Here is a 13,068-nt window from a genome sequence, read left to right on the forward strand (position 1 = left end):
GATTCATTGTTTCCCCCCGTTTTAATACCCAACCTCTCCACAGATGCTTCTAGGTTTTAACCATTGAATTTACAATCGATAAAATGGCTTTCTTTTTTTTTTTTCAGTTGTTCAATCTCTGCAGCCTTTCAAGTAGGCGAGGTTTTAGCACAGGTTCACACAAGATATTTCCTAGGGTGAAATTGCCCAGGTGGTCTTGTCAGGTTCTGGTGACCTCTATTCACGTAGGCCCAGCCACAAGAGCAAATATGCCCCGATTAACATGTTGAGTGGAGCTTGGAGCTTTTCCTCTACTGATATGGTTAAGTACAACAGGGCAACATTTTAGAGCCTTCATGATTAGTGTCACTCTGCGCTATCACCTGGCGGAATGAGATAGAGGGCAAAACTGAAATGTTTGTTCAGGTTCTATGCATTTGATCAGTCAGAATACAGTCAGGCCTGGAATAATTATCAACCACAGTGGTGTTGTGCAACATGTACAGAGGTAGCGCAGCCTGGAGGTTCGTGCAAGGATGCCCACGAGGCTGTGTGAGCTTTGAAAAGGTAGGCATTTTGGAGGGGTAGCAGATGGCTCACATTAAAAGCAAAGGGCCCTTGTGACTGTCCTCAATGGCCCTGCAGAGAACTGGGTAATTAAATGAGAAATTTAATCAGACTCCTCAAATTAAATGTCCAGCTGGATAGTTCTGCAAGAACACCATGACTACACATTTACCAAAGGGAGTGTCACCGGTGGATGCATAATTCTCCAATCAACACACAATCAGACATGATGATATTCCAGGTGATGATTGCTGCTCAAGTATTCCATTCACAGTTCTGCCAGCAGGAGGCAAAGGGATATCACCTTGGCCACAGGAGGGTCATTTCAATAATGGCACCGGGGAGGAAGCAACTAAACAGTTAGATGACAGGATGGAGGCAGCAATCTGTGGATTAAGGAGCCATTATTATACTTCACATCCCCTTTCAATTCCCGGTAGAGCCTGGCCTTGGCCACATGAGATCTCTGACAGTGTTTCATCAGGTTTGATGCAACATTTTAAAAAAAGGAGCAAAGAAGAGCAATACAATCCAGTCTGGCCCTGACAATGTGACATGATGCCATCGATTTCTAGAGTGTTCGTCATAGCTTTAAAAAAAAAAAAAAGACAAAACAGCCAACTATGATTTCGGTCTTCGGGTCCGATCCGAGTCGTTTTGCATTCAGCACAATCCAAGAACCTCCTCCGGGCCCGCCCCGCCCCGCACACACACACACACACACACACACACCCCTCTCCCACTAACTCCCTCCCTCCCTCTTCCACGCAGCCTGTCCGGTAGGATGGGACCAGCAGCCGGAGATCCGTGCATGCCTGACCGCTAGTCTACTTCCTGGAGCAGAAGAATGGGACGCTTCCACAGCACCACTTTCTCCCCCCATCCGCGTCGCGCTTTTTGCCCCTTCGTCTCGCTGACTCACTGACCGACTGCCGCGGATAATCACTTAATAATGATCACGTGTAATCAATATTATTCGACCACTTTTTTCCTCCTCTGCTACTAGTTAAGGGCAGAGATTGATCGCCCCCCCCCCCCTCCTCCACCTCCTCCTCCTCCTCCTCCTCCCCGCTCTTCTCCCTCCACACTTCGGGAATGTCGCTATCTGGGAAGCCGCTACAGGCACGGAGGAGTCCGGCAGCACGTTTTACACTGTGTGTGCGCAGCGAAGCTAAAACCGGCTCAAGCTCGGACCGGAGGCGATCGAACTAGCCTTTTATTTTCTTTTATGTTTTGTAATTTATTTAGCTTTTTTTTAACGGAGGAAAACGGGGAAAAAAGAGCCCTGGTTACTTTGATGCTCTGCCTTCGTGGCTGCCGTGCCAACTTCGCCTCGGCTTCCACCGCCTGCATGTGACGTTTTGTTTCTTCTGCCCTTCTTTTTCTTGAGTTCTTCTCTTTTGGGTTGTGTTTGTGTTTTTTGTTTTTGTTTTTGTTTTTTTGTTTTTTTGGAAAGAAGAGAAAAGACTGAAAAGAAAGAAAGAAAGAAAAAACTTTGTCACCCGTTGCCTTCTTCTTGTTGCTCTCAATGAGTAGTCTAACATGCGGAGGATCCGGGAACCGAGTTACTGGTGGATTTTACCGCTGATGTTTTTAACCTTGCCCGAACACAAACACTGTCATCCCGGTAAGTACTTCCAAACACGGCGGGGCTGTCTGTTCACACGGTGCTTTCAATCGGTGGTTTGCGAAAGATGGTTCAAAAACAACCAAACAAGGAAGCGGGTTAAGGGGGGGGGGGGGTTGTTCTTATTTATTTATTTACTGTGTGTGCCGTTTTTTGACGGGGGAACGTCTGGCTCCGGTTTCCGCTTTAACGGCTCCAGGGGCGAGCTGAGTGAACCGTCCAACGGTCACCGGAGAGCCGTCGTGATTTGAGTGCATGTTATCGATCAGGCTGCCGGTCTATGGCGCAAACTGTCCTCCCTCCTCCCTCCTCCCCCTCCTCCTCCTCCTGGGGTTATAACGTTTTGATTTCTTTTATTTATTTATTTATTAACCCCCGGTAGCCGCAGCGCCGGCTCTGCTTCACATTCAACATGGTGCCCGATGAGTAGACTCCACCATCAATCTGTGGGAAAAAAGCAAACCCCATCCCGCAGGCTTACACGGTGTCTGCGGTGCTGTGGGACTACACGGTCCACTTTCAGTGCGGTGTTGCACTTCATTTGGCGGCCATCTGTTCAGACTGCAGTTCGGTTTTAATGGTGTCTATAAGGGGGTCCCAAGTTTGATGACAGACGGACCGTGCTGTGTCGATCTGCGTCTCTGATCGCTGTCATGTGCGTAGGAAGAACCGGGGATGAAGGCGATAGTTAGCGCTGTTGGCCCACAGATGGATGTGTAGCTATGAGGGGCGATTAATGCCACCGGGGTGAAAACACACTCCTGGAAATTAAGGGAGATTTCTTTATGTTTTTGATTGAGTGATTGATTTTTACCGCGTTGACATCTACTGCCAGTCAGAGTTGGTGTCAGGTCGGATTGTAGAGGGGAGAAAACAGAGGCCCTGCTGGACAGGGCTGCAAATCACTGACCATCTTCATTATTAATGAATGTGCACACCATCTGAATCGATTGGCTAATTGTCCAGTTCAAAGCAAATGCCAAAAAACACACATCACATTGAAATCCCGGGTCTGTTTCTGACATTTTGGCTCTGTGATGATTTAAAATAACTGAAATCAATAAAGCATGACAGGTTGAATTGCCACTTTCGATTAACTTGTTGATTGTTTTTCTAATTGACCGTTCAATTGGAAGAGATGGTGTAAATGGCCATTCAGAGCCCAAGTTGCATCTTCAATTGGCTTAATCTGTCCAAGCAAATGTCTAAATCCCAAAGATAATTAGTTCACCTTTTTTTTTTCCAAGGCAAAGAAAATCAGCACAACCTCCCAGATTAAACAAAATAAAAAAACAAAACAAAAACAACAAATATCTAGGCAGTTTGCTTAAAATAAAACTTGGTCATCAACATTGATGCCAATAAACTTTGTGCTGCTCAAATAAGTGATAAATCATCAAGTCAATTCAGCACTGGCCACCAAAACCATCCAAATTTACCAATGCTTTTGATAACAGAAGTCAAAATACGGAAGAAACTACAGAAATAACATGTTATTTGAAGGCGGTGCTGCCTGTGACTGCTCCTACCTGACAAAATCGAGATGTTCCACATTGATGCTATTTGTTCATTCCTTTTATTCCCACTGTGAATGTGGAATCGGATGATATAAGTTCATTCAAATATAAGCAGCCACTTCTGTAATTGTATGGCCTTAATACATCTTCATTTAGTGTCCAGAATATTCTATGACCTTGGGCCTGTTTTAAGACAGATTCTTTAATATGTGGCTGTTGTTTCCTGTCCTTTTATAATCATACTACTTGGACATGGGTTTCTTTTCAATAGGTTTTTAGTATTATTGTCATCAGTGGAGATATGCTAGATATTTAAGGTTGATATTGACTGTCTCAAATAGCAATATATGAGATCATAACACATGAATGTGAACACTTAACATTTTTAAAAACCACTACAAAACATTTTTGGTTATGATCTCTTAATTTTATATAATAAAAATAAGAAATATGTAATATTTATTATATAAAATAATTTTATCAATTATTTATTTAATGAGTAGTATGTCAGGAAGTCAGGATTAATTGCTGGCGATTTTTCTGTCCCTTGACTATTTAATAGTGGACCAGAAATCTTACTATTCACTGCAGTTCATATTTTGCCAAGTCACGAGGGTACCTGTGGTGAGCATTTTAAACATGTTTGACATATTTACTGCTCTGTGGCACAGATCATCCCCCATAGAAGTACCAGTGATGTAACACAGGAGAATGGTTTTCTCTCTGAGTCACCCCTATTCAGCCCCCCCAAAAATCCCCCACTTCTGAGCTTCCACGTCCTCAGTTTGCAGCTTTATTGACTAGTGGCCTTACAAGCCCCTGACTAAGCCGGGTTTTTCTTATTTGACGTGTCACACGCCAAACCTCTGACACAAGTCAAAAAGACAATACAGGCAGACTGATGTATCATGTAACTTGTGTTACCAACATGGTTGGTCCACTGATTTAGGCTGTGTGGCCTCAATCTTTATCTCATGATTTTGGAGGACAGTATTGGAGGGGGTTATATCGTATCACAAATCAGTGGATTAAAGAACGTGAAAGCGTGGTTATTGATAACGTCCTGACATATCTCAGATAATATTGTTGCAAGAGGCAACTGACAATATTACATGACAAATGCCCCTATTTAATCACAGTCTTGTATTTCTTGCACATATTTTTTATTTTTTTTACCTCAAAAGTGGAAAAAGCTGGAGTTGTGACATTTGTATACTTGCATTCTTAGCTGTGTGATTGAAACTATGCCGTTCCTCAGTTATCACCAGAGACAAAGCTTGCCACTAATTATAGAAATGTTCCAGATTTAATTGCATAATGATGAGGGAATTATTGCAAGTTTCTTCGAATATTGGTAGATAAAGAAAGCAGAGGGCGTGATGTTTCGCAACACAACTGGGAAATAACAGCACAGACAATAGGATGAATACAGGATTTTGAAAGTTGAAATTATAACATCAAAACTTTCTGCATCATTGGAATGTAAGGATGTTTGCTTACAAAAAACCTAAACAAACAACATCGCTATTCTCTGCAAAAAGAATGCAAATGAGCAAGCATGTCATTAATGCTATTAATGAGTTCTTGATGTAGTGTTGTGCCAGCAGGATGCCAGCTGTCTGGACATCACTGACGCTGGCAACAGCATCATTATCATCAAGGTCCTCCCCATCTCCTTTGATAATTGGTTCAGTATGTACACCACTGACACTCGATGTTAACACTAACTTTACCGTGTTTTTAAAATAGCAGCAGTGACATATGCTCAGTCTCGATCATAGAGCTCAGTGCACTGTTATCTGTTGTCTCTTTACCAGCTGCCTGCGCCACCCACTAAATGGTCCGATGGGGAAACACTGCAGCTGCAATCACTTTTCGCTCATGTGCATATAATACATCGTTTATCCTTTTGCAAGTGATACTCGTACTTTGTTTATTGTTTTCAAATTTGAAATTTTGATAACACTGTTTGGACTAGAGTTGTTTAAACTCAATTAAAATGGTGCCAACTCAGGATGTCGTGAGACAGAAATCAAATATTCAAAACCAATACCAACAAGATGCTGCAATTCTTGATAAGAAATTTGATACTACAGCAAAAAATATCAGAAAACAGCAGAGACTGGTGTACAAAAATTGCAAACCCAATGTCCTGTTTTGGTGCAAACGCATACAAACACAAGCGCAAACCTAATTATCGTCAGTATGGAAACTTAAATTGACTAATATGTTGACAAAGCAACGGTGGCTATGTTTGTCTAAGTAGGATAACATAGTGTGTTAAGCATTGGTACAACAGATGTCAGCTGTAGCAATTAATCAACACCTCATGGCGTGCATTTTGACGACATGCCAATATAAAGTTAACAGCTAAAATCGACATCTGGATGTCTGTCTTTACCTGCTTAGACTAGATAGTTAGAGGTTTTCTCCTTTTGGTTGAAATGCTCTGTGGCGCTGTTAGTTGTTTTTTATATCTTCCTCATCAGCCCATGAAAAATCACATCTTGTGTACAACCTCCAGAACTTTTGGTACCTGCAGCACGGAGAAAAATAAGACTTTCAGTGTCGGTCTGCTAATGAAAAAGTTCTTGCGACACCCTCACAGTGACAACTTGAGACCTACAGATTTGGAGAAGAGTTTTGTTTATACTGTGTAATAGTGAATAAGCGGTGAATGCTGTTGTGGGTATTAGAAAAGTCTTTGTAAAGCTGAACTGCTGTGTGGATAAACTGCTTCATTTGTCTGAAAATAGTTTGAGAAATGAGTTTCTTATACTGCTTTTTCCTTCACTGATTATATTCTTCAATAATCTAAATTTAGTTTTGCATATGCTACAACAACAAAATTTAAGCAGAACATTCAAAGCAATACAAAACTTTTTTTTTTTAATTGGTGAAAAAATGAAACTTGATTTAATGTTTAATTTCTGTTCAGAAATATTTTCTGTGTGAGGAATGGTTTCTTGTAGAAGAGTCTGACTTTTTTTTCTCACTGATGGAAAATGCAGTTTGAAAAATTGCTCTTAATTTCCCTAGCGTAGCTAGGGCAACTGTAAGTAAACATTTGCAACCTTGTGTTACTTTCAGAATTTATGATTCACTCAATCCCATCAAAATTTAATGTCTGCTGCTTTGCCACGAGGCGATTCATTTTAAAATGTTGTCATATAAGCTTTTTAATGAGGAATACTTATTATGTGATTTTTACGTTAGGATCTAATGTTGAAGTGCTGTGACACTAATGCATCATGAAAAGCCCTAAAAAATGCATAAACAGCACTGTAAGAGGGTTAGTACTTGATGACGAATGTGAAATGTTCCTGTCAATAAAAAAAAAAAGAAAAAAAAGATCTAAACATCAAAAATGCATTCAGAAATCATAATTTTTATGTGAAATCTTTCAATCTGAAGAATTTTTCAAGCATCAAAAAAATCCTACCTACTTAGAACATGACGAGTACTAGTGCAACCACGGTTACTCACCCACTTGACCCCACTTTTCATTTTTGTTCATTTATCGGTTCACCATCTATTGCCTCAATCTCGTTCCTTTTAATCACTTGCTGCCAGTTATCCATTTGGATACTGAAATATTTTTCATATATTTGATGGATATATAATCTTTTAGCATACAGTCAGACTGAGACAGCAAACAAGTCCTGCCTGGTGGCCAACATAATAGTCATTGTTGGTTTTATTGCAGTTATAATCATTAATTAGAAAAGAAGCTGAAAGTACTAAGGGAAATTTTTTAATACTTTCAAGGATCTTTTGGTTTTCAGAGCATTTGACCTGGGCTTTCTATTATCTATGCAGTTTTTCTGATAGTCATCAGACGTTAGGTAAGGTCGGGATACATCCTGGACAAGTCCCCAGTTTATGACTGGGCTGACATACAGACTAAACTTAATGTACATGCCTTTGGACGGAGGAGGAAGCCATAGCATGGGGGATTCCCATGATAGCTCAGGAACAACATGCAAACACCAGATAGCGCAAAAACCATGGCAGGACATTGACTGGGTAGCTCACCTGCATGTGTTTCCTTCAGAATATACATGATACGGATAAAAGGGATCGCAGTACTACCACAGGGTACCTGTAATACCAGCTAGATTGTGAAAACAAACCAAAGTATGTTTATAATACTGTAGGCGTGATCGACACTTAAAACGAAGTATAATTATTTTTTACTACCTCTACCCTTGTATCGTCTCACTGCTGAAATCCAGGGACAAAAGATTAAATCCTTATTATTTTGTGCATAATGTTATCATCAATCCTACCGTGTGGACTAAAAATAATCTTGTGTCCACTGGATACGGCTGCATTGATCTCCAGTTGTGCCACAGCTCTGTCATGATTTGAGTAAGATTACAGAAGTGGAGGGTTTTCAAGCAGTCTCTACCTGACTAACCACCAGTATTGTTGCCTTGCTCACATATTTACAAGCTCACTACATTAATGTATTCTTGCCGCTCAGTTTTGGTTCCAGTGGTAACAGATGCTTCGGCTGTTTTGTGTATTTTTATCTGTTGGTTTCAGAAGGAACTATAGCAAGTCTTGTCCTGCATTCTAATTATAGACATACATATGACATAAAATGTAAATATACCATAAACTATATTAATTGTAAGTAAAAACGTTGTGTTCACAGAGGAGTGAGCTGCTCTGACAGTAAATTATATTAAGGTACAATGTAACAATACTGTTTTATGGTAATTACAGTAATTTACTTGAGATTGCATTGGTGATTAAAGAGTTTATTTGTTTAACTTATCTTAATCAAGGCAATTGGTCATCACTTCATTACTTGGTTTGTATGGTTGAGTTCACCCAGTGTTCAGCCAAGACACTCCAAGCTGGTCACGGCACCATTTTAATCATTTAGAATGACTCACAGCCACTTCACTCCAAATCATTTCATTTGTCCTAGCGACATCCATCTCAGAACACACACACGCAAACTGGATTTGACCAGCCTGGTTTGAAACAAGGGAGGAAACACGCTGCTGGGGAAACTAGTGTACTTATTTCCTGTGGTTCATGACAATAGTGATTAATGTCCAGGCAATAAGGCACTGTCACTGAAGGACATATACTGCTTCACTCAAGGACTTGGCCATATCAATAAATGTCCTGTGTCCTTCAGTCTCCACATCCTTTTTACCCTTAAACAATCTTGCTGCGGCGTGATACTGTGTCAGCTTTACTTACAGCTGAACTGTCAGTCACTGCTGCCCTGTGGAGAGCGGAGACAATGGAACCTTCAGGCTTCTTTTTCCTGCATTGTGTTATTGTGGGTCAGCAGAGCATGTGTTTGCTTTGTGCTCATTGTTTTGCTTAGTTTTTTTTTTTTTCCTTTGTCTTTTATTTGTGTGGTTTACAATCAAGATTGTCTTTTTCCGACTCGAGGAAAAACTGAATCAAAACTAGGCTGTCCTTTCTACAAGGCTCATTTTCCTTGTCTTGAATTATGGTGACAATCGCTGAAGATGTGGGATTATGTTGCGCACGTTCAATCAAGCTCAAGGTGCCCTACAGAATGCAAAATAAGTTTGTTGAATAGGAGTCAAATTATATTTGATGAATTGATTTTTAGCCTATGCATAAATTATAATGTTGTATTGAGCAGCTGTAGCAAGTAGGACGTATACCTCTGTTCCAGTATGTAAATGTAAAGTTTGTGTACATTAGCATTCTTTTGGGATAGTTTCCCTGCAAAATGCCGTCATGACACTATGTATAAGTCAAAATGTAGTCAGTCATTGATGAGCTCTTGAAATTCAGCAGTGATAGTAACTAAAGCATTTGTCACTGTAAGGACAGGTTTTGTTGAAATGGAACAGCAACAGAACGCTTTAAAATCAATGTGAAACAATGCCATGTAAACTTGACAGCTCTTAGATCTTTGGCATTAGCTGTTGTTTTTAGCACATTTTGGATAAAAGTAAAAAAATCCCAAAAACCTGAAGGGAATTGGTTTTTATGCGACTGGAAGCTTAACAGTATCAAATGTTTTCAGTGGGCTGCTTTTAAATGTACTGATTTGAAAATTTGTGTAAAAGATTTATTTTGACATAATTTGTCATGGTTTTGTATTCAGTTTTTGCTTTGTGCCAATGTCGTATGGATATTTAAGTATTAAGGTCAGCAACAACATTTAAGTTAGCTTGTTGGCAATACACCAGTCAGGCTGTGGCATAAATAGACATTCATTCATTCATCCTCTACCGGTTATCTGTTTCTGGATTGCGGGGGGTGCTGGAGCCAATCCCAGCTCACATTGGGAGGGTGGGGTACATCCTGGACAGGTCACCAGTCCATCACAGGGCCAACACACAGAGACAGACAGAGACCAACAACCACTCGCTCTCACACTCAGAACTATAGACAATTTTGGAGTCACCAGTAAACCTAAACATGACTTGCCTTTGGATGTTTAGGTGGGAGGAAACCAGTGTAGCCAGAGGAAACCCACACAGCCACGGGGAGAACATGCAAACTCCACACAGAAAGGGCCCAGGAACCAAACCCGCAATCTTCTTGTTGTGGGGCAACAGTGCTAACTGCTGTGCGGCCATGCTGCCCTCATAAATAGAGTTTAAAAAAAAATAAATAATGTTTAGACCTGTTTCTTTAATGAACTGAATAACACGTAAATGTATATTTGATTTTCCTGTACCTCACTCACGCATTAGCTGCCGTATGTGCCATAATAATGAATATATATATCACGGCCGTCCCACATAACTCACATGTCAGAAGGGAGTTATGTGGGACAGCCATAAGGGAGAAACAATCTCTACACCTTTGTGGATTTTCTGTATGAGAAAGTTCTCTTGTTGAGGGTGGAAATTGGACAATCTTGCCATTTTCCCAAATGAAAGTGATGATTGCACTGAGCACAATTAGAAAGAGATGTAGTAGTAAATAAGTTAGGGGAAGTCCAACAAAATCAATACAACTCGCAGATAAAAAAGGGCTTACCTGTTTAGTAAAGGCATACTTTTTTATTTTAGTATTTTTAAGCAGGTTACTATAGCTTTACATCATATACCTATTACATATGAATTCTGCAAAATGTACTGAATAAATTAATAAAACAATAGTACTGAATAACCTATTAAGGGTAATTTATTATGTGGGTGGTAGATACAGAATTATAGTTGTAATCAAATATAGTTTGGCTGGGTATGAGTTTCACACTGAGTCAATATCCACTTTTCCACTCCAGTGCTTAGAGAGCAAAGGGGAAAAAATATATCCAACAAGGAATTAATGAAAAGGGTTCACCTTTTCATTAATTCCTTGTTGGGTGTGTCGCGCCCCCCCCCCCCCCCCTTTTGCTCCCAAGGTTTACACTAAGGAATCAGTCCCCAGGTTCTTTCCTACAGTCTTAGAATGAGATTGATGTTTTGTTTGTTTTGTCAAACACTTGGACTTTCTCTCTCTGTGCTTTCCTTATTTCCAACATATTTTCAAATAGTTGGGGTTCATTTGTATTAAACTGTGTTACTGAAAAATGTTAAAGCTGGTAAGTTTTTTTCTAGCTGCTTTATTCATATGGATCCTTGAATGTTGTGCTGTTTGGCAAAGTAATTTTTTGAGATTTCACAAACATGACAAAGGCAGCGAGTGTGAAAATTTGTGTTGGTTAATTTAAGAGATTTCAAAGGGAGAAGTTGTGCTGAGTTAGTTTTTCAAGACAGAACATGAATTTAGAGACTACCCTATCGATCCTGTTGACACGCTCCCCTTTGGGGAATGCAAATGCTTCTGTTCTTCAACACAAACATTCAAAGCCTCCTGGTAATGGAACCCTAATTAACTAGGGATTTGAATACCATGGCCTTTTCCTTTGACATTTTCATATTTCCAGAAGAAATTGTTCCACACTTATTCAACAAAGACAACTCCAGTATTTATTAGGTGGTGAAAGGTATTTATATGACAACACGGTCAACAGCTGAATATGTTGAACGTTTAAAAAAAAAAAAAAAACAACCCCCGCCCCCCAACAAAAAACAAACACACGAAAAAAAAATACTCTTTTCAGTTGATCCCTTGGTAATTTTAGATGTGCTGTCATAAAAAATTCCTGTGTGTCTGCTTATCTGTCAAACTCTGGTGTGAGCTGAAGGTGTGACAGCTGCTGTATGTTGTTGTCACTGCTAATCTAAACCTCACAACACAAGTGTTTACCGGCGCAGAGAGGAGACCTATCCCCAGGTAACCACTAATCACTGAGGGATTTCAGAGATCATCTGTTCCCACACTTTCCAGCCAGCGTGAGGTGTGTGGGAGCTCGCGACTGCTCTGCCTGAATAGCCTCACAGTTCTCAAGACAATCATCTATGTTGCTGTAATGTTTAGAATTAAATGCTTTGAGTAGGCTTTATGGCACCAGTGACATTACTGAGCGCCATCTTGGTAAAATTGAACCTGTTGAGAGCCTAATTTTACATTCAAGCCTGTGAATATTATAATTGTCAATGGACAGATGAAAATGTTTTATTCAGTAAATAGGGATTTTGAGAGGAGCAATGAAGACAATTACAGACCCTCACAGAACTTGCCATATAGCCAGTGTTTCAAAGGATGACCGACTAAGTTAGCTATTTCGATCATTAAATATCAGTTATTAATGTAAAAAACCTAATATTAAAAAATTGTTGTGTTGCTTTTTCTCACAACCATAATGTGTATCTTTAGGTTTTGGAGTGGAGCTGGAAAATTGCTCATTACCCATTTCACTTTTCCCCCCATATGTTCTATATAAAGAAGCATTGATTTTCAACAGAGGAAAGTCAGCAGATCAAGTGATAGTTAAAGGTAACTCAGAGATACTGTATGGTTAGCGCCATTGTTTGAAGGTTTAGTATCTTCATGATGTAACTGTTTCTCTTTTCATGCAGCAAAGTAAAACCAATTTAGAAGGCTAAGTGGCAGATTACAGCAGATGTAAAATGGTGAAAATGTACTCTTATGAGCAGGTAGTGGTAAAAATGTCCCTCTGATCTTTAAATGTTGAACCTCTGTTGGTTATCTTTTTTTTTTTTCATACCAAGGTGAGAAGTGGTGTTTTTATAAAATAAAGAAGACAGCTCAGGAATCTTAAAAGGAGCTGAATATGATGTGAATAAAATACATATAAAGATTGGACCGTTTGGGTGGCAGAGGTGGACAGGAGTGGTAGAGAGACTCACTTTGGATTCTCAAGCTAGTGCTGGCTTGATTCCCAAAACTTGTATATCGTAGCTTTTAAGGTGGAAAATGGAAATTCATTTTTAGGAAATTTAGACTAGAGCTTTAAAGACTGGACAGCCAGGCTGCCATTTCACTGACAGCTTTTTTGACAATCAGTTCCTTGAT

The 13,068-nt window shown here is 39.9% G+C and overlaps 1 protein-coding gene across 1 annotated transcript in view; it reads left to right on the forward strand.

Moving 5' to 3' along the window:
- The first annotated feature begins 1,338 nt into the window (after positions 1–1,338).
- The window catches only part of ca16b (carbonic anhydrase XVI b), a 97,155-nt gene continuing 85,425 nt past the window's right edge, over positions 1,339–13,068 (forward strand). Inside the window, exon 1 of the mRNA XM_029501531.1 lies at positions 1,339–2,173. Coding sequence (XP_029357391.1) covers positions 2,089–2,173 — 85 coding nt within the window. The 5' untranslated portion in view covers positions 1,339–2,088. The remainder of the gene's footprint in view (positions 2,174–13,068) is intronic.

The sequence above is a fragment of the Echeneis naucrates genome, chromosome 5, assembly GCF_900963305.1.
Source record: "Echeneis naucrates chromosome 5, fEcheNa1.1, whole genome shotgun sequence".
NCBI classification, from domain to species: Eukaryota; Metazoa; Chordata; class Actinopteri; order Carangiformes; family Echeneidae; genus Echeneis; species Echeneis naucrates.